Source organism: Asterias amurensis, chromosome 8 (assembly GCF_032118995.1).
Source record: "Asterias amurensis chromosome 8, ASM3211899v1".
NCBI classification, from domain to species: Eukaryota; Metazoa; Echinodermata; class Asteroidea; order Forcipulatida; family Asteriidae; genus Asterias; species Asterias amurensis.
The window spans coordinates 16,953,430-16,975,195 of record NC_092655.1 but is presented as its reverse complement, the minus strand read 5'-3'; the positions used below and the strand labels follow the sequence as shown (position 1 = coordinate 16,975,195).

Here is a 21,766-nt window from a genome sequence, read left to right as displayed (position 1 = left end):
CTGGACATTGGGCCAAAACATTCCTGTAATCTTTCTCAGCTCCCTGGGGAGTATACATCCCTGAGCTGTATACAGCTGTGGTGGCACTATGAAGGCTTTTCCCAACTCAATATCAACATTTGTATCATCGTTTGCCATGTTTCTTTTTTGTATCATCACGAACCGCTGTGATCTTGATGAAATGGCAGTATATAAAACATTTTTGTATTGTTCTGTATTGAATTCGAACCCACACTCCGATGACTTCATAATCAATTCCTAGTCTTCCTGTTGTTGGTGCTACTTGCGCTATTGGATATGTAATAAAGTAAATACATAATACTCGCATAAGTTATTTGGGTCAACCCCAAAATAAAACCAACACTTATCCTTTCCAGGACAAGATATTTTGAAGGAGTTTCAGCGACCGTTTCGTGCCTTACATGAGAAATCAAGCAACTCGCAGGAGCCCAGCTTTCATTCCTCACAAGCCTTCTCCCAGTCACAACAGCAGCAAGATTCCTACGAAGATGGTCATGAAGACGATGAAGTTACAAGTGAGAACGGTGAAGATGTAAAAAATTCCGCCTCCACTGACCTAAAGTGGCTGTCTAGAAACTACCTGCTGCAGGAAGACTTCTCCAAGCACACACTCAGGCACCTGACTAATCTACAGGATCTGTGTGAGCAGCACATCATCTCTCCAGAATCAGTGAGAAGGGTGCTAGATGCGATAACTGAAAGCGAGTCCAATAATAAGGACTCTAATAAGAAAGCTTCCGCATCGGAGGATAATTCGAGGATTTCTGACGAGACATCTTCCGACGAAGAAAGTTCCTCAGGAAAAAGTTCCAGGGGTGGCAAAAGAAAGAGGCACACAAATATAAATGGCGGCCGGGAGCAGATTCCGTCGAGCCAAGAGGCACAGGAAGGAGGTTTGCAGCAGATTTGTACGACATCAGAGGTTACAAGTGATGAAGATCGTTCAGATAAGAAAACTGGAGAGCAGTTGAAACCACTCTACGTCGATAACTGGAATAGGAAGTATATGACCTATCCCTATCTCAGCAAACGGAAAGACAGGTCGCTGAGTCTGGAACATCGGATGGATTGCTTTCATTTATCCATGGACTGGTTGTTGAGTCACTGTAGTCAAATCTGCGAGACCAAAACGAGGAGACTTTACTGCCATGTCAGAGACATTGAAAAAGTTTTGTTTCATGAAGGACAGTGAAAACAATATTTCACAGAAGTTTTCAATTTGACTTTTTGCTTAACCACACTAAAGAGGAAGCCATTTTCTGCAAGACCGTACCGATAAGACTTTACCGTCATGTTAGAGACATCGAAAAAGTTTTGTTTCGTGCGGGGCAGTGAAAAGTTTTATCAATTTGACATGATTCTTTATTTTTTGGATTGTTTGCACGAAACCAAAGAGGAAGCCAATTTCTGCGAGACCAAACCGAGATGACTTTACTGCCATGTCAGAGATCTTGAAAAAGTTTTGTTGTGTAAGGGGGAAGCGGTGAAAATGTTATTTCATGGAAATTTTTCAATTTGACATGATTCTTAACTTTGTTTTCTTTTTTGCACGAAAACCAAAGAGGAAGCCATTTTCAGCGAGACCAAACCAAAGAGACGTTACTGCCATGTCAAAAACACTGAAAAAGTTTTGTTTTGTTTAGGGAAAGTGAAAACATGATTTCAAGTGAACACAATATTTTCAAATTAATATGCTTCTTGACTTTTGGGCCTTTTTGTCTGACACTTAAGAACGGAAGTCATTGCCTCTCATCAAGGTGAACCCGGTACAATTCCTGGTCAGGGCCATATAAAATGCGAGTCGAGTTGTGCGTTGGTTCTCTGCTGTGCCACGGGGCTTTTTCAGACCATCCGGTTTTCCTCCCTCTGGAAAAATCACACTTTCGATCTCTGGCTGTGCTCCGTGGTCATAAAGGGTTAATGTGGCTCGCAGCCAAAAGCGCCCTTGTATGCCTGCTTCTAGAACAAGTTGTAGCCGCGTCCTTCGCAATTCAGCTCTTAGCTGCGAGTACGGATGATTAGCCCCCAAAGTTATTATTATTATTATTATTATTATTATTATTATTATTATTATTATTATTATTATTATTATTACATGTCAGAGCTCCAATTTAGGGGATCTAAACCGAGTACTGTCTTGAAGTTTTGTTTCGTGAGGGAAAGTAAAAAAACAGGATTACAAGTTTTTCAATTTGAGAGGGTGTAAGTTGAGAATTGGGCCCAAATTCAATTTGTACTGCAAACGTTTCCATTTCATAGTACTGCTAATCGTACATTTCATGCCAATAGCACACAAAAAGGCATGCTGACCTTCCGTGCTTACTGTTTAAAAATGAATGGAGTAATGATGCAAATCATGGTGAAAACGCACATTGACTGCCTACTTGTTTGCTAACCTGTGAAATAGCAACACTTTCTGTTGGTTAGCACACAAATTTGCTTACTTTCAGCAGCACTATGAAATTGGGCCTTGGTGTTATTGGCCAACAGCACAGTGAACGCCAGGATAGTGTTAAGTGTAAGCCCTATACATGTAGTGGATCTTTTTCACAATTTTATTTGGTGCTAGTCGTGGTACGAACCATTTTAAGAAATGTCAAAAATGCTGTCACTTTCAAGAAAGTTGTGTTGAAATCTAATTATACATCGTACTATGAGTACTACAACTGGTTTATTAAAATATTACAATTCATGAATTCTACAAATAATGTAAATAAATACTAAATTATTTAACTGTCAGACACTGTATTCTTGTGCATTTTTTTTAATTTTATTTACCAAGTAAGTATAATGATATTTGCCCATTCATAACCTTTTTTAATTACAAAGACCAAGAAGCATTGGGTATACATTGAACACCATTTATTTTTAAACAAACTTGAAGTTTGACAAAATGAAAGTTCTTAACACCAATGTTTGTTTGACATGATGATCAAATTGTAAATATTATTTGTGTTTTACTGTATACTCTGTACTTTCCCACGCCCTGTGAAAAAAAAAAATGTCCTTTGCCATTCTAGAGTAGTCTTACCACCGCAAGGGTTTTTTAACAGATTTTAAAATCTCATACTGGATAAAGAATTATTAGATGTGTTTTACCCATACACAGATGATTGTTAAGCACTATACATGTATACTCTGATTTTAAAGTAGGATCAAAGAACAATGACTGTTTATCAACATCATATCAACAGCATTTTATCAACCGACACCCTTGGTTAGCAGCAATGTTCCCTACACAAATTGGGAGCCAAAGCTTGTGATTGACTTAGCTAAACGTTTGTTATTTTGGCATTCTACGTACATGTAGTGGCGCTCTACGATTGAGAAGATACACAATTCTTTTATGTTCTGATGAACAAGTTTGAAAATCTCCCGATTATGGGCACTTTTTTTTTCTTTCTACTTTTTTCTATTATGTAGAATGTACAGTTCTAAAATATCTTCCTGATTGTTGTACAAAAACGCCCTGATTGTACGATGCAAATGTTGGCAGCTCTGGTAAATAACTCTGGCCCTTTGCTATTAGATAGTAGGCCTGGGCGAATTATTCGAATATCCGGTTAATGGCGAATAGGTTTTCCTATCCGTAACCGCGAATGCCTTTTTCTTCTTAACCGGATATCCGCATAGGGCGCGAATACCTATTTACAAACCGGATAATTCTGTAATTACAACCGAGTAACCGGATATTCTTTAATATCCGAATATCCGCGGACGTCGGGCGACAACTGATATGAATGTTTTGTCTGAATCCTTATGAAACTTCTATTAAGACAGCATAAAACAGCATATATTAAGTATTTAACTATGCTCACCTCCGTGAAGAGTTAAAACAATGACATTTCTGACGTAATTTGTTCAAAGATTACAATAGTTTTCCTTCACGTAGAGTCAATCACGATCAAAAGAAAAAGCAAATCGCCATCTTTAAATTAGATCCGGTCATTTTTATGAATGAACCGAGTGACACTGTCTAAAACTAATATCAATCCGCCCAAAAGATCTCATTCACAAACGAACAGCGCCCTCTAGCGGCAAAAAAAAAAAATTAAAAATTTTTTTAATTTTTTTTTTTAAACAGCGCCCTCTAGTGGCGAAAAAAACTATTCGAATATCCGGTTAATTTCGGATAGGTGGCCAGCAGTATCCGAATAACAAAATTTCACTATTCGCCCAGCACTATTAGATAGTTTGTTGAACTCTTGAAAGGGCAACTCTCCAAACTCCTAGCTGATCAGACATCCACTGCGTCATTCACTGCGTCATTCACTGCGTTATTCACTGAGTCATTCACCAAGTCATTCACTGGGTCCTTCACTGAATCATTCAGTGCGTCATTCACTTCATCTTCCTGTCGCTCGTCCCGTCATTCACTGCGATATTCACTGGGTCAATCACTGCATACTTCACTGCATCATTCACTGGGTAATCACTTGGTCTTTCACTGTGCCATTCATCCCATCATTCACTGGTTCAATCACGGGTCTTTTCACCATGTTCACTGGGTCATTCATCCCATCATTCACTGCGTCGTTCCTCAAGGTGGCGGTGTTAGCTGACTCATTATGTCCCTGACAGTGGTTAATTCACTGGTTTCACTGCACCATTCACTTCATCGTCCCATCTTTCACTGCATCATTCACATGTTCAATCACTGCGTCATTCACCGTGTCATTCACTGCATCATTCACTGCACCATTCATGCACACACTCAAGGTGACAGTGTTAACTGACTCATGATGTCCCTAACAGTGGGTCATTTCACTGGGTTATTCAATTGGGTTATTCACTGGGTTATTCACTGGGTTGTTCACTGCATCAACCTGTCGAATCACTGCGCCATTCATCCCGTCATTCACTGCACACACTCATGGTGATAGCGTTAGCTGACTCATGATGTCCCTGACCAGACGAGAGAGATGAGAGAAGTAGTCCTCCACACCTTGGCCCTCAAGGAGCTCCTCCTGGGCATGTTGGTCATACTCGGACTTCAAGATCGACAGTCTGCAAAAAAAGAACAAGGTCTGGAGTAAGGTATGCATCTTGAATTATGTTGGAACTATGTAAAGTTTTTCAGGATGGTTTGCATCATTAAATTGGGGCTTCAGAGTGCGCATTGAGCTTATTTGAAAAGCGCCTCCCGAGGACCACAAGGTGCTGCAGCGCTTTATACAGCCAACCATACTGCGGCAAACCCCAATCCTGGATTATTGTACTGGGAACACATGGTACCTACTTCTGTATGTATTTTTGGAAGGACAGCAGTTGTAGTAAAGTGTCTTGCTCAAGAACACAAGTGCTACATTGTACAACTGGGGCCTGTATCAACACCAGGGCCAAATTTCTGGAGTTGATTAAAACAGACGATAGTGTGTGTCAATGATCAAAGCGAAAACCAGCAGGAAACAGTCGGAAATTGTGCTACTTTGCCTGGTAACCTTAATACTCGGGTGTAAGTGTATTTTTTGTTGTGCTTGGCTGAATGTTGCGCTTGAGCAGCTCTTTGAAATGCTCCCTGAACTTTGAGTCTATTTCCTGAGACTGCTCCGGCACGGCACTCCACAATTTCACTCGGGAGGTAGAGGTGAAAAAGCAACTTACCTGCCGATAAGCTGTTTATCTTTGTGGTAATTCATCTGGCATTCATTGAGTAGAAGCTGCATTGCTAGGAGGACCTTCTCTCGGACATCATGCTCCGGGACTTGAAGGAGTGACGGTATGATTTCACACCATCCTTGCTTCATCATCTCGGGAATAAGTTTGACCCTGTGAAGAACAAATTTGATGACAGTGGTTTTTATTTAATTCTTTTTAATTACAAAAAAATAGTTAATGGCCTGATGTTTTGAACCTAACGGAGCCTTTCTCTTAATCTTTGAGAAAGACTCTGCTAGGGGTCGAAACGTCAAACATTTAATATTTTTTGCGTTTATACCACAGGTCCTTTTGGTTGATCAGAAACAGCTAAATATTTTTTCTTCTTTTTAATTGTTAGATATCGCCTAACATCACAAGGACGGAGCCGGAGAATTCAAACTTACTGTTGATATTGTATGATTTGCTGTTTTGTGTTTTCATCTGTGGCGACCGACTCTTCAGCAATCAGTTTCTGAAATATAAATAAAAAAAGGTAATTAAAAATATACTCATATAGAAACAGTTAAAATAAACAAATAAATATAATGACTTGCTTAGAAAAAATAGACAGAATGAGAGATTGAAGGGGATGACCAAGACGTAAAGCCCACTTCATACTTCATACGAATTGAGAAAGCGAGCGAAGTTCCTTGTGTCACAATTAGATATCAGCTAGTAACAGATAGTTTGCGCTTAGCACTCGTTTTCCCCTTAAGTAGATTAGATTAGATTAGAAAGCATTTATCACATTATTTTTGAAAGTGCAAACGGGTATAAAAAAAAACATATTTATTTCACAATATGTAGGCACAAAGTACAACGCACAGTAAAACACTAGCAAAAGAAGTTATACGAAAATACAATATGTACACACAAAGTACAATGAACATCAAAAGTATAAATCATGCTTAAAGACACTGGACACTATTGTCAAAGACCAGTCTTCTCACTTGATGTATCTCGACATAAAATAACAAATCTGTGAAAATTTTAGCTTGATTGGTCGTCGGAGTTGCGAGATAATAATGAAAGAAAAAACACCTTTGTCACACGAAGATGTGTGCTTTCAGATGCTTGATTTCGAAACCTCAAATTCTAAATCTGAGGTCTCGAAATCAAATTCGTGGAAAATTACATCTTTCTCGAAAACTACATCACTTCAGGAGACATACGCCTTTTGGCGATAGTTATTTTTTTAAACTTTTATGCTCTCCTGGGCACCCCACTGTTGTTTTACTTTGTTTTCTTAAATATGTTTAATGTATGTACATGTGCTTGTTAATGTGATTGCCCGAATAAATATTATTATTTCAGAGGGACCCATTGCTCACAATGTTTTATACCATCAACCTCTCCCCATTACTCGTTACCAAGTAAGGTTTTATGCTGATAATTATTTTGAGTAATAACCAATAGTGTCCACTGCCTTTAACGATATAACCTCAACATCCATCGTTACCTGTTCCACAATCAGATCATGTAGTAGTGTGACGGCCTTCACTTGCAGTGGGACGATGTTCGTCTCTGACTCTTTAAACAACCCCAAGAAGCTGTCCAGGCCACCAAGATGAAGAAACTTCTGCTGAGCGAAGGGAAAGTGTCTGATGAGAGAAGAGATGCCATACATGGCTTTCTTTCGGACGTCGACGGGTTGAGATGAGGACATCAGATGGAGAAGCTTCTGGATGGCTCCACGTTCGATCGCCTCGACTTGGACCTTTGGGTTGCTGGAAAAGAATAATACGCTTGTTAAAATAGCGCCCTGTATCCAGAGACTGTACAACAGATGAGGACATGAGATGGAGAAGCCTCTGAATGGCTCCGCGTTCGATCGCCTCGACTTGGACCTTTGGGTTGCTGGAAAAGAATAATACGCTTGTTAAAATGGCGCCCTGTATCCACAGACTGTACAACAGATGAGGACTTGGATGAAGAAGCCTCTAAATGGCTCCGCGTTCGATTGCCTCGACTTGGACCTTTGGGTTGCTGGAAAAGAACAGTATGTTTGTTATAACAAAACGTAACGGTTTTTTATGGCGCCGTGTATCCTGAGGCTGTACACAAGGTGAGAGCATAAGTGATGTGTGTAGCTTTGCATGGGGTTTCAAGTATAAGAATGACCTATAAATATAGTTCAAAGTTTATTTCAAAGGTCGAAAATCGAAATCACATACTACATACTGTCAGTGACTGTATGGTGTCGTGGCACAACGATAAGAGCACCAAACTCAAGCTCCATGTTTGTGTTTAGCAGAGTGTGGGTTCATTTACCGGTCATGATGCTTGTGTCACTTTAGATCAGATGAATCGTTTTGTATGTATAACCATGGCAACTTTGCTTACTTTTGCCAGTTTTCTACTTATAAGGATTTGGGTACTTTTTCAAAATGTCCATAGATTTACATTAAACTTACAGGGTTTGAAGACAATGATAGTGGAAAGCTTCCCTTCAAATATTCCTTACTGAGGTGCAGTAGTTTTTGAGAAATGAGTAAAACAATGTCATGAAAATATGTTTGTAAATGATTAAAATAATTTTCATGACATTGTTTTACTCATTTCCCAAAAACTACAGCACCTCAGCACGTAATATTTTCAGGGAAGCTTTCTTCTATCATTATCTTCAAACTGTGTAAGTTTAGTGGACATTGTGTTTTTTGTCCTACAATAAGTACATAGACCCTTTAACGAAATGACTGACTGAAGTATAGACGATGTGACCTCTGACGTCACATGAAAACCATAACATGATTTGCGCGCATACTGCCGGGCAAAACCTTTGTGTTTTGGCAGCCAGCTAGAAAGTGTACGCAATCTTACTACTACGCAACTCGGTGCCGGCGAAACATGACGTATATAGTGTTTTGTCAACAGAGGGCGGTTTGAATGTAAACGTAGGTCACATCGTCTATTGATGCACTGACAAGTCCAAATCTTACCTCTGAACTGCAGAGCCTAAAACGAAGGCTGCCTCCTTCCTAATGATGGCCTTGCTGTCATTCAATGCTTTAATGATGAGGTCAAAACCTCCAATGCTTATCAAATCTCGAGCGTTATCAATCTGAAGAGAATCAAATCATCCAGCATTAAAAAATAATCAGGTTTTTTTTTCAGTCCTTTGGTCGGTCCCTTTTGTTGTGTAATCTTTGCAAAAGAAACTAGTACTCTTTAACTTTAAGAGAATGTGGTTATGTGGTTCCCCCAAGTGTTTCTGGCATTGTTGGCTGAAGGTTGCACCTCAGCACCTTGTTCAACCTTACTCTCCGTACCTGCTGTATGTACGGGGTGAGTTATACAAAAACGCAATCCTTGGATGGCAGCTTTTGTTTTAAAAACAAGAAAAATCTTGAACAAATAATGTCAATTTATCTAATAATAATTTAAGCTTGGGCGATATTGCTTTTGTTATCCCACGATATATCGTCAAAAAAGTATCGCGATATTTGATTAAATCACGATGTGTATCTGAAGAATAATACTATGCCCAATTCCCATACATCAAAAGTTCAAACAAATCGAAGTATGGATCTGTGAGGTGTACTGTCTACCCATGGTGTTGTAGCTCTATGAGTTACACACATAGTGTCTTTTAAAGTGTCTACTGCGCATGGCTGTTCTTACATGTGTGTGTATATCCTGCCCATTTCAACCAATAAGCATCCATAATGCACATGGAGTGACCTCTCATTCATAAAATGGTTGTGGATGGGTTGTGGTTTCTGTAATGATCCCATTGTGGTCTGCAGTTCGGCAGGCGAGGCGGCGCACAAGGCTCCCACACAGGGGAGGTAATTGATACATTGTGTTACTTCTAAAGTGTCTGTGGGAGACCGCCTGAGCGCTAAAGTGTTTGATGTTATTTTTTTTTCAATTGGGGGATCTTGGGGTTGTTTCTGGGACTTGAATTTTTTTTTTAAACAACCAGTTGTGGTTGCAAGACGTCTCAATTAGGGAAGACATCGCGATACTTCATCAAAACCACGATATGCCGATAATTCGATTAACAAAAAATCAAGACGATATGGTAATCGTTAAAGAAATGGTATCGCGATTTTCGATTATATCGAGATATCGCCCAAGCTTAATAATAATAAGACTTGTAATGCGCTAGTATCCACCCTGCTGGGTGTTCAAGGCGCAGTAAAACCAACAACAAACAAAACAAGACAAAACAAAAACAAAGAAAAACAGACACAACAAAATCTTTACAGTAATAAAAGAATGAGAGTGTTTGATAAAGGTGTTCCAGAGATATGCTTATTTTAATCGGATTGCAGAAAAGGAGGGGGGGGAAATATTGCTGTAATCTGACCCGAGGCATCCATCATTATCACCTGATGCACGTAAAACTCCAGATCGTACAGGGCTGACGTTCGTTCATCCATGCTGGCGTCGTCGCGTTGATACTGATCGATAAGTCTCTTCATGATCTGAGTATCCGTCTCAATGTTCAGCTCCATCTCATCCAAATCTTTCTTCAGCTCCTCCGCAGAACGAAATTTCTCTCTGATTTTGTCCATCTGAGGAAATAAAATGTAAAACCTTTCTTTAGTAACCTGTCAAAATATTTCCAACTTGTTTTGCCCTCAGAAATCAGTACAATTTAGTACGGTAATTTCTGGTAAACAGATAAATTTTGAGTGACGTCTTGAAAGTCTGTATTGTATGTGATTGTCTGATATAAGGTAGACTGTTCCTGATCCTTGGGGCCCCAACAGGATCAAGAAATGAATAATGCTTCTCGCCTCTGCTTACCGTTTAATTCTGCGCTTACAATTACCATTCTCCGCTTACGGGCAAGTCTTAATTGCTAAGCAAAGTGTGTGATGTCACAATTTAAATCACTGTGGATACACCAAGTGAGAATGCTGGTCGTTGACACTTACCAAAGGTGTCCAGTGCCATTAAAATTAACTATTGCAGTCAGTAGTTATTCATTTCTGAGATGATGATGCCAGAAGCAAAAGTAGATCTATGCTTTACGTGCTTCAATAATTTAACAATATTTATTTGAATAGATGTTAAATTTGCATCGGGGAATAAAGACCATTAATTTTGGTTTTACCCATGAACATCGTTTGCAGTACCCGCTGCTAAACATAGGATTCGAACTGCCTCTAGCTACCGGGCAATCTCGGTGGTCTAGTTGGTATGACACTGCTTTAGAATTGCAAGGTCGTTGGTTCGAATCCCACCCAAGTAATATGCCTGTGATTTTTTTCACAGAACTTGGGTAAGTACTGAGTATAAAGTGCTAACACACATCGGTGTATATGGGTAAAAACCAAAATTAATAATATTTATTTACTTTTACTTCATTACCTCCTCCGGACTTTTCACATCATCCTGATTGGCTTTGAAGTTCTTGAGAGCTTTCTTCAACTCTTGGTGCGAAAACTGATCCGATTCATCTTCAGCTTTCCTGTCCTCATCAGCGGCGGCTGTCTTCTTCACGTATTTCCGACCATCGTCTCCTTCCATTAATTTTGCCATTTTCTCACCAGTTTGGAGGTTCATCTGAACATGCAGTCCGGCCGGTATTGCTTGACCTAAGGAGATTTAAAAAGGGAGTGTACACTTTTGGTTATTCCCTCCAAATATACATTTTTAGAGAAGACACTCTTTGAACTAATGCTGTTTAAGAGAAAAAGGAGATTATTCACAAAGAAATTTGAATCTGAGAATCTGAAAGCACACAATACTATTTGGGTTGAACAAATTTGGGTTCTATTCATAGAGTTATATATAAGAACTAGAGGGCGCACTGGCCTTTATATGCACCCCGGCATGCCCGCAGGCGGCCATTTTCTAAGTTGACAAAACTGGCATCCCACAGCGTGTGTTTGTGCGGCCACTTTGTAAGTTGAACAAAACAGCTTCGCGTGGTATTCATTAAACACAAACTCCAACGTGTGTTTCATATTCATCATGCGTACCGAATAGCGCGCGCGCGCGCGTATCTTTGTGGTCCCGTCGCGTTTGTGCATGAAGCATCACCCGTGCGCCCTCTAGTTCTTATATATAACTCTATGGTTCTATTTAGGTTGAACAAAGACAAATTGACAAGAGTGGGAACTGAACCTGTGACTTCTGGACAAACGTGCCAGTGCTCTCACTGAGCTATTTAGCCCCAATGTTAGTGGTCTCCCCTTTTGTAAAAGCTAATTTCTTTGCAGTTCAAACTTCCATTTTCAAGTCATGGACTCACAACCAAGAAAGCAAAACGAAAAGTAGGATTTGAAACTTGTTAGCTCTGGCTTAACGTGCCGGCGCTCTACATGTAACTGAGCTATTTAGCCCCACCGTAGTGGTCTTCCTTTTTTTGTGAAAGCTAATTTCTTTGCAGTTAAAACTTCAATACTCAAACCATGGGCTCATAACCAAGAAAGAAAAACGGAGAGTAGGATTTTAAAATTTTAAGATACAGAAAGTAGGATTTGAAACTTTGAGCTCTGAATTAACGTGCCGGCGCTCGAACTGAGCTACCGAGCTCGAACATTAAACATTAGTTACACTGCAGTCTCCCTATTTCGTAGTTCAAACCATGGGCCAACAACCAAGAAAGAAAGAGGGAAAGGGAGAGGCGGGGGTGACTGACCACCCAACCAACCTGCTTTTATTGTCTGCCATTTATCTGTTGGCATGAAGACCTCATGATCTTCCGGATCAAATTCTTCCTCAACAGATGCATCCTCCTCATCCCCTTTCCTTTCTCCGTCATCGAAGTCATCACTTGCCACAGCAACCACTGCCGTTCTACGCTTGTCGTCACCACTGTCTCCTTGGACACAGAAGTAACAGGACAAGAGGAAAAGGACGAGGGTGATAAAGTTGAAGACGCGTAGGTGACCCAATCTTGTCATTCTTGAATCTTTGATGTGTTGACCGTTAACTTTTAAGTCCCCGAAAGTACTCCTGAAAACATAAAACATGTTATCGTTAAAATCACTGGATTTAGTTTAGAAATGTTCCTGGCCATGAATAGAAGATAGAAAAATGTTTGAAAACACAATTATATACATATTCATAACTTAAGAGGACACAGATTGACAATAACCAATTTTAGTAAATTTGTCTTTGAAAACAACAATTTCAAACAGTGAACTGAACTTAAGTCCTGTACTGTAACAAGTAGAACTGCTATTCTTGTATTTTGAAGTTAAAAAGAGTACAGCAGTGTGTTTGTAACATACTTTGTACCCCTATAACTATGAAGTTCGTTCCGCTATCGTCTCCATGTGGAGACGAGTCTCCATGTGGAGACGATAGCGGAACGAACCTGAGAGTTCTAGGAATGCTTTGCACTTAAAACTAAAAGGATAGTTTTTACCGGGCTGCAGAAAGTGAAACAGTTAGATTACAATGTATTTGACTATTTATTTAAGGAATCCCATACACCTTAAATTACCTTTACCATGATTACTGGCAATTTCCTGTTCCATTTATAGATCCTGCATGGAGTAACTGGGGCGCCAGCCCATGCTCCTTTTTTGTCTTTTCTTTTTTTCTCATTTTTTCATCTTCTCAAATTACAAATAACACATTACTGCAGTCCAAATATACAGCCAATAACATAGTTTGATTGACAAAAAGGGATTATCTATTAACATCTGACCCTAAAAATAACATTTAATACCCTATAGTATTATTAAACTTGACAGAAATACAAAAATACATATTTGACATTAACAACCATGACATTAACAATGAAGAATTTACTTCTCTGAACCTAGACCCAGTGACTGGGGCACTGTACTCCTTTTAAACAATTTTTGACTTCATCTGTCGTACTAGCTAGTACGACAGATTAAGTCAAAAATTGTTTAAAAGGAGTACAGCGCCCCAGTCACTGGGTCTACTCTGAACCTAATTTGAACAAAAGTGCTACTTTTCGAAGCGTTTCTCTACAAACTTACCTATAAAACAGACAATCTGTTTATCTGTACTTCTTGAGCTAGCACGTTTCATTTGGAAATGAAATAAACAGAGATTGAACACTTTATTTGATTGCAAATGTACACGTCAACTTTTTTTCGATTATTCAACACGTCAACTTATTTCATCATTGGATTGTGTATAAACATTATGTACACGTGAACTTAATATTTTTTTCTCGATTTTGAAAGAACGCCCTCCATCGGTGGAATAGTCGCAACGTGTTTAGCGTTGAGTGCAAGCAGTATTACTGGCGTCCGAAAGTGGTCCTCTCCTTTACTCTTTTTTAGATAGAATGCCCTTCATCGGTGATATAGTCGCAACATAAGTAGCGTTGAGTGCAGGACGGTGTCGGATGTAATTATGACTGCCATGAAATAGTGTCCGCTCCGGACACTTTTGCATATTATGCAATCGTGTCCGGGGCTATGCAAAAACCGTCCGGTGTACATAACTGTACATGTATGTTTATGTGCGCGCGTTAGCGCGCACATACATGTACAGTTACTTACTTTAATAGCGTATATGCAGCATGAATATTCACGTGTTTTATGATTGCAGGGAATACCCAACGGCCGAACATGACATGAATTTGTTTAGCTTGTAAAAAAACGGGACGTGTTCCGTCGAACATCGACCAAGGGCGTTATTAAAGTTTACAAGGACAGTTTTGCACGAAGGCGGACACAACTGCACATGCAAATGTGTCCGGCGGACATTATTGCATATGCAACAATGGCCGCCGGATAGTATTGCATAGAGGACATAATTGCATGCGACACTGGTACTGTTATATGGGGGACGAAAAGTGGCCATATCTGATTTTTGGGTATAAAGAAAGCAGATTTAATCATTTTAGTTTTGTTTATATGAGTTTTTGTACTTCTCTGCTACGTGAAAATCAGATTGAAAGTTTTATGAAAATATATTTTCTACTTTTCTGTTACCAGGAAAGCACTCAGGTTTTACTTGATCTCCCTATGCTAGCGGAAGCATTGACTACAAATTAAACGGGTGTCACCATGGTTACCCGTCACCATAGAGTGAGGACAGAGGCTGTCCTTTATAGACCTACTGCATGGTGACAATAAGGAGATAAAGTAAAACCTGCTTTTCTGGACAGAAAAGTAGAAAATGCATTTTCACAATTAAGCCTACAATGTTCTTACTTTGCAATATTCTTACATGAAATGTGTAGACTCCTTTACAAATTTAGATTTTAACAACTTTATTTTACAACTTGTGATTATTGTTAGTCTCAGAGTGAACTAAATACTGGATGCTGCATTTGAAAGTGGCTTGGGTAGACCTGAACTAATAAACTTCGTAATTCTAAAATAAAGGCACTGGAGCCGATTTCACGAAACGCTAGGATCAATCCTAACTCGAGTTAGGACGAGTATAAACCGTCCTAACTTAAGATGAGTTCGATGCGTCCTACGTATTTGGATACGGAATTTTACTCGTCCCCAGTCCTAAGATTAATCAACAAACAAAACCAAACCGCCTTCCAATATACACTCGCCTTCATCGCGGTTAACGTCCCTTCTTCACCGGGGTACCAGTAAAGAAGCGCGGGAACCAACGTCCTACTTTGAATCCATAATCTCCTTTTACAGTTATTCAAATCGTGGTTTTGTGTTGGAGGAATAGAATCTGTGACAATTGTAGCTTTTGTGTTAAGAGAGTCACCGTGACGAAACTGAAGTGTGTATTGAAATTTCTGCATATTACGTGCATACCAATGGCACCGGATTCCTTCTAATGGCGTTTACAATTTTGTTTTTGAGAGGTAAGAATCGTTATCAAATCTTCGATTTTAAAGGTCATTATGAAAACTTCATGTTAGCAGCATTGACCCTCAGTTTGTAAAGTTGTAACTGTGGTAATAAACGATGTATTTTTAATGCCTTGCATGCTTGCATGTTGACGGAAAGCGTCGACCCATGTCTCAGTGACTGCATGTTGGTTTAGAACCCCCTACTATAGATATCTTTTTCTGAGTATTATAAGAGAAATCAGGGGCCAATTTCATAGAGCTGCTTAAGCAAAAATTTGGCTTAAGCACGAAAACAGCTCGCTTATTTTACACATGTTACTGGCCAACATGTCATGCCATACATTGACTGTGACTGGTATTTAGCTGTTGTTCAAGCTTAAGCGCAACATTTTGCTTAAGCAAAAACAATCCTTGCTTAGTAAAATCAGATTACCGGCCAAGAATCCACTTAATTGTTATGCTATGTAAACAACAGCTAAATACCAGTCACAAGCAATGTATAAATGGTATGAAATTTTTGCCAGTAACATGTGTAAAATAAGCGAGCTATTTTTGTGCTTAAGCAAATTTTTTGCTTAAGCAGCTCAATGAAATTGGGCTCTGCTTATAGGCATTGGACACTATTGGTAATTACTCAAAATAATTAAACTCATAAAAACTTTCTTTATAAATTGGGAGAGGTTGGTAGTATAAAACATTGTGAGAAACAGCTCCCTCTGAAGTGACGTAGCTTTCGAGAAAGAAGTAATTTTCCACGAATTTGATTTCGAGACCTCTGATTTGAATGATGAGGTCTCGAAGTCAAGCATTTGAAAGCACACAACTTTGTATGACCATGGTGCGACAAGTATGTTTTTTCTTTCATTAATATATCGCAACTTCGACTACAGATTGAGCTCAAATTTTCACAGATTGTTGTTTTATGCATAATGTTGAGATACACAAACTGTGAAGACTAGTAGTCTTTTACCATTACCAATAGTGTCCATTGTCTTTAAAACAACCAAACTCAAGAGATGAAAACTACTTTAGTAAGATTTGTTTCACAGAAAATAAACATTTGAGCAGAGCCTATGGCTGTATAACAATATGGCAACAAACAAAAAAGGTTTTGGATAACTTTACGTATGGCGCCACCACTTTTTCACTCATTTTTACAAAAAGGGATATCCCAATCAGGTATAAGATACTATAATATTATTTTATTTCGAATGAAAAAGTGGTGGCGCCATACGGAAACTTGCCGGAAAGTTTTCCGTACCCTGCCACCACTTTTTGTTATGACAGAAAAAAAGCGTCACTCGGATTTGATCTCAGTTTTGTTAATTGGCTTTTTGAAGATTTTCCCTTGGTCAATTTTGTCCTTTCCAGCGGTGACAAGTTAGTGCAGCTTTGAAGTAGGCCATGATTTTAAACAAATTAGGCCTAATGATAGGCCTACCCCAAAACTACATAATATTGAATCTGAATTTTGTGCACGCTCGGAGAACACTCAACTGAAAGAGCACTTATGTGGTAACGGATGAAAAAGTGATGGCAGAATACGGAAACTTTTCCGCAGGGATGTTGAAGTCATTAATGAATTTGTTAAAAAAATATTATTATTCCTAAAGAAATTGTGAATATTGAACATGTCTACACGGGAATGTTGCTCATGAAACCACTAGGCCTATATCGTCCTGTATCGTGAAATCACACTCAAAATTCTGACGCCGAAATCCAAAATGGCGACATTTTACAGGCCTGTGTGAGTATTTTTTTTAAATTTCGAGTACCGAAGTGCCGATTTTCGGCAGTCACTCGTTGCGGGCACCTTCCTCGAGGGTGCTGGTTCAATTTAAACTCCTCAACTTTTTATTCTCGGTAAAATCGATGTGCTTAGAAACAGTTATTAAATCATATCTTGTTTATTGTTATTCCCAAAGCATTGCGAGATGAACACAAAAATGTTGCTCAAAGATCCCTTCCTAAACATCCTAAACCCATAAATCTCACTTTAACATTTTACCCAGAAAACCAAAATGGCGACATTTTACAGTTCTGAAGGATTCTTCCGGAAGTGCCAATTTTCGGCATTATTGATGCGGGCACCCCGAGTGTGCGGGTTCAAATTTGCACTCCGCAACTGTTTTTGTAATATCGATGTGTTATGGCAAAAACTCACGACGTCATAACATGGTGAAAATATTGTTATTTCCAAATTATTCCGAATTAAGCATGTCCCCACACAAAACATGGTGAAAATATTGTTATTTCCAAATTATTCCGAATTAAGCATGTCCCCACACAAAACATGGTGAAAATATTGTTATTTCCAATTTATTCCGAATTAAGCATGTTCCACACAGAAATGTTGTTTAGGAGACCATACTCTATCATCCTGCATCGTCAAACCACATTCAAAGATTTTGAACCATAAATCCAAAATGGCGACAACTTACCGGCCCGTGTTATTTTGCAATTTTTGACCCATCCCGAAGCGCCGACTTTCGGCGATCATTTTTTTTGCGGGCACCTCTCCCGGGTGCTGGTTTAAATTTCATGCGCGAATCATCAGAGCAAGATTTATGTTGGCAACCTGCAAATCTAGTAAACACCCTTTCACCTCAATATTTTTTAAGGAAAGATAAGCAAACTTTTAGAACGAAAATTAGTTGACCCCGCAAAGTCATCGTAAAACTCATTCTTTTCCAAAACTTTCACTTTGGTTTGAGTTTATTTATCGGTATTTTGTTAAAATACAAAACTGGCACATGGTTCATGCTGCAAATTACGTATTCGTACCACTTTGCACGTATCTTTTTGTAATGTTATCCATGAAAATTTCGAGTTCCACTCTCCATCTTGCTTTAATATTGTTTACCAGAATGAATATTAACTAGCCTTAAAACAAAATTAACAAAATCTTTTGAAAGTTGACCCCTTTTTTAATGTCTTTTTATATTTTAGTCAAAATTGAATTTAAAAGTCGCAATTTTATCCCACAACTATAGCTAATCTTTCCCTCTTTTACAGAATCGTCGAATAATCGGTAAACTAACCTTGTCGCGTATGAAGCTAGAAACTCGTCATGGTATAAACGATCATTAGAAGTTGGCATGTGCAAACAAAAATGACTATTTTTTATCCCCTGCAAAATAAACATAACAAACTCTTAAAGTTTTCGGCACCACCATCACAAAGTTGTGAAACTACGCCCTCTTGTGCACAAACCGTAGTTTGACTAAAGAATGGGTGGGGCTATTACTTTGGTGCGTGGGCCGATATAAGTGTACATTGTATGGAACCCATGCATGGTGTGCATTAATATATTGTTATGCATGGGATCCGATGCGCTGTTCACTTTTCATACACCGCCCCCATATTCCACAGTGTGCTGACCACCATCATCACTTCACGCCGTATGTGCTTCGGGGTAGCACGGCCAGCAAGTTGAAGGTGTGGGTTGGCTTGTTGCAAACTTCGGGGGATTTGTTGCTTCTTTTCCTTTTCTCCTTTAGTTCTAACTTGCCACAGGCGACAGTGGATTCGTTTGACATTCTTCCAGGTTCGACGGCGAGGACTGTTCTTGTAGGTGGGGGTCGTCCTTTCTGTGGATTGGAAGTTGTTTCGGACCGGACTCTGGTGGTGAAAACTTCTGGTTAGCTCTTTCTTTGCGAAGTTGAAGAAGCCAAGAGCACGGCAAACGTGCGAGGCTTAAAACTCCAACAGCAAGATGTCGCTGACTGTGGTTGTTTCCAATGCCACGAACCTGCCGAACATCGAGAAGTTTGGGAAGATAGACCCACTTGCCATTGTCAAATTTGCAGGTTAGTGCTAAACTATTCGACCTTCATTTCTCAGCGCAGTGGAATGCGTTCCATAATTGTATCGAATCGATACTGTGTCGGGTGTGTGGTGTCGTGTCTATGTTGACTGTAGGTCGTTGGTTCATTTTATTATGCACGGCTTTTTGTGAAAAGTCGGGGCCGTGATGATCATAATGTAAATATCTAAACAAACTGGCTCTAAAAAGTCATGCCATTTCGTAATGGTGTACGGAACACATCCACTAAGTACAAGAAGGCAAGATGCACCCCGCCATGTTGTGTCGACTCCTCAGGACTTCTTATAAGTTATATTTTATAGAGTTTTAGTCTTGCTCTTGGTTGATATAAAAAGTGCATGGACTTTTGTATTAAAATCCATTCCTCCATGTTGGTTCCATGTGATGTTGGCCCTGTTAATTTCATAGAGCTGATAGAAAACTTTCTGTATCCTGCCACCACCTTTTTACCCATTTTTATAAAAAAAAGGAATATCTCATTTGAGTAAATTAGAGGCTATTTATTTTATTTCATAACAAATAAAAAAAGGTGTGGCAGGATACTGAAAATTTTCCAGCAAAAACTTAAAAGTATGAAACTCACATAAATTAATGGGTTTTTTTTGTGAGTACAACTTATAAGTCACAAGTCACAACTATGTCAAGTTTAAATCTTAAAAAAATTGTTTGATGCATATTTGTTACTTACTTTCAAGTAATTGCACCGATTTCACAAAACGCTTGGATTAATCCTAGCTGTATCTCGAGTTGGGACGAGTGATTGCCCTGACTTAGAATTAATCTTAAGATTTACCTGTTATAATAGCGTAAGGATGGGACTCGTCCTAAGTCCTAAGATCACTTCTAAGTTTAGGAAGAATTTGGTGAATTGGTCCCCAAGGTAATATGAGACTTAAGACAAAAATCACTGAAATCTTTCTTGTGACTTGCTTTGTAAGCAGTTTAATAAAAGCAACTTTTGTTTATCATGTTGTACAATTCAGGATCAAAGAATGAGACCAAGAAAATCAGTGATGAGCTGAATCCAACATGGAACGAGGTAAGAACAAACAAATGGTTCATATCAAGGGTTGATAATTATGAAGTACACTTTGTGCATTGCAAAAATGAATATGGAAACAAGGAGAAAAGGAAAAAAAAAAGATCTGTAAATTAACGCATTAAGTGGTGTACTTCAGTTGAGTGTATGCCTTTAATACAATGTACAAATTTACTGGTATTATTAAGGCCGGTTTAGGGCCTTTAGTCAGTCACGCGACGGTCGCGCTTTGGTCGCGCGATGGAAATCTTGACGCGCAATCATAAAAAGACAGTTTTTAGCCCTCAGTCTTAGGATCGCAAGCAAGATTTCCATCGCGCAACCATCGCGCGACCGACTATAAACCAGTCCTTAACATGTGACTTCTAGTTAACTTGTGCCAATTTCAAAGAGCTGCTTAAGCAAAAAATGTTGCTGAACATTTTTCCGCTAAGCAGAAATAAGCAGGACACCAGTCACAAATTGTACATGTGATATGATAATTTGGCTGGTAACCTTATTCTTGAAAGCATAATTTTGTTGAGCTTGGCTACTTTTTGTGCTTTTAAAAGCAGCTCGATGAAATTGGGCCCTGCTGTGCACTATAAATATAATAAGTTTGCTTTTGACAGTTACACTGTAAATAACACCAATAGTATTATCTGTTTATTATTATAACGATTCTAATGATTATTTGACAGACGTTCACATGGGATCTTAAAGGCAAACCGCTCACATCAGCAGACTCTCTTGAAGTAGAAGTCAAAGACCATGAAAAGATTGGACGCAACCGGTGAGTAGGGCACTCATTGCATGTTACAATACTATACTTACTGTACAGCGGCCGATTTCATAAAGAGCTAAAGTTAATCAAAAAGTGAGATCTCACAATACAAATGAAGATGCTGATACTGACAGCTTATCTTTGCAAAGATGAATCTTAGTGCCTTGTGCAATCGAGCCCTGCAGCCTATTTTATAAAGTGCTAGGATTAATCTCAAACTGTCTTGAGCGCCTTTGAACAACTTTGGTTGATTTTGGTGCTATATAAATTCCTTCTGATTGATAGATTGATCTTATCTCGAAAAAAAACTTAAGATGAGTTCATGTGCCCTGTCTCCTATGGATATGAAACTTTACTCATCTTACTTGTATTAAAGCCAGTGGACACTATTGGTAATTGTCAAAGACCAGTTTTCTCACTTGCTGTATCTCAACATATGCATAAAATAACAAACCTGTGAAAACTTGAGCTCGATTGGTCGTTGGAGTTGCGAGATATTAATGAAAGAAAAACACCCTTGTCACACTTGTGCTTTCAGATGCTTGATTTCGGGACCTCAAATTCTAAACTTAAGGTCTCGAAATCAGATTCGTGGAAAATTACTTCTTTATCGAAAACTACTCCACTTCAGAGGGAGTCCTTTCTCACAATGTTTAATACTACCAACCTCTCCCCATTACTCATTACCAAGTAAGGTTTTATGCTAATAATTATTTTGAGTAATTACCAATAGTGTCCACTGCCTTAAAGTCCTAAGACTGA

The 21,766-nt window shown here is 39.0% G+C and overlaps 3 protein-coding genes across 13 annotated transcripts in view; 2 read left to right on the top strand and 1 right to left on the bottom strand.

Annotated features, from left to right (window-relative positions):
* LOC139940372 (TATA box-binding protein-associated factor RNA polymerase I subunit B-like) overlaps positions 1-3,983 on the top strand; it is a 50,732-nt gene extending 46,749 nt beyond the window's left edge. For all 3 annotated transcript variants that reach the window (XM_071936590.1, XM_071936589.1, XM_071936591.1), the window contains exon 12: positions 378-3,983. In XM_071936590.1, the coding sequence (XP_071792691.1) occupies positions 378-1,213 (836 nt within the window). In that variant the 3' untranslated portion in view covers positions 1,214-3,983. The remainder of the gene's footprint in view (positions 1-377) is intronic.
* A 201-nt stretch (positions 3,984-4,184) lies between these two features.
* On the bottom strand, positions 4,185-13,737 carry LOC139940374 (nucleotide exchange factor SIL1-like). Its single transcript, XM_071936593.1, has 9 exons — positions 13,578-13,737; positions 12,272-12,576; positions 10,984-11,210; positions 9,996-10,181; positions 8,601-8,722; positions 7,121-7,388; positions 6,066-6,133; positions 5,626-5,790; positions 4,185-5,028 (listed from the first exon to the last, which is right to left on the bottom strand). Exons 2-9 carry the CDS (start codon positions 12,522-12,524, stop codon positions 4,893-4,895), a joined length of 1,425 nt encoding a protein of 474 aa, XP_071792694.1. The 5' UTR covers positions 12,525-12,576; positions 13,578-13,737; the 3' UTR covers positions 4,185-4,892.
* A 1,552-nt stretch (positions 13,738-15,289) lies between these two features.
* LOC139941124 (myoferlin-like) overlaps positions 15,290-21,766 on the top strand; it is a 146,151-nt gene continuing 139,674 nt past the window's right edge. For 4 of the 9 annotated variants that reach the window (XR_011786540.1, XM_071937566.1, XM_071937563.1 and 1 more), the window contains exons 1-3: positions 18,733-19,185; positions 20,186-20,241; positions 20,922-21,013. Coding sequence is in view for 8 of the 9 variants with exons in the window: in XM_071937566.1 (XP_071793667.1) it covers positions 19,092-19,185; positions 20,186-20,241; positions 20,922-21,013 (242 nt within the window). In the remaining variant the exon portion in view is untranslated. Of the gene's footprint in view, positions 15,389-18,732; positions 19,186-20,185; positions 20,242-20,921; positions 21,014-21,766 lie in introns of those variants that run through there. The other 5 variants (XM_071937569.1, XM_071937570.1, XM_071937568.1 and 2 more) reach the window with 2 other exon arrangements.

What these genes read in the sequence shown, in the direction of transcription:
- LOC139940374 (XM_071936593.1), bottom strand. Translation starts at nt 12,524, where the DNA reads ATGACAAGATTGGGTCACCTACGCGTCTTCAACTTTATCACCCTCGTC. An exon ending in ATGATCTGATTGTGGAACAG is followed by an intron (nt 6,134 to 7,120) that starts GTAACGATGGAT and finishes TTTATATTTCAG; the next exon opens with AAACTGATTGCTGAAGAGTC. An exon ending in GATAAACAGCTTATCGGCAG is followed by an intron (nt 5,029 to 5,625) that starts GTAAGTTGCTTT and finishes CTTTTTTTGCAG; the next exon opens with ACTGTCGATCTTGAAGTCCG.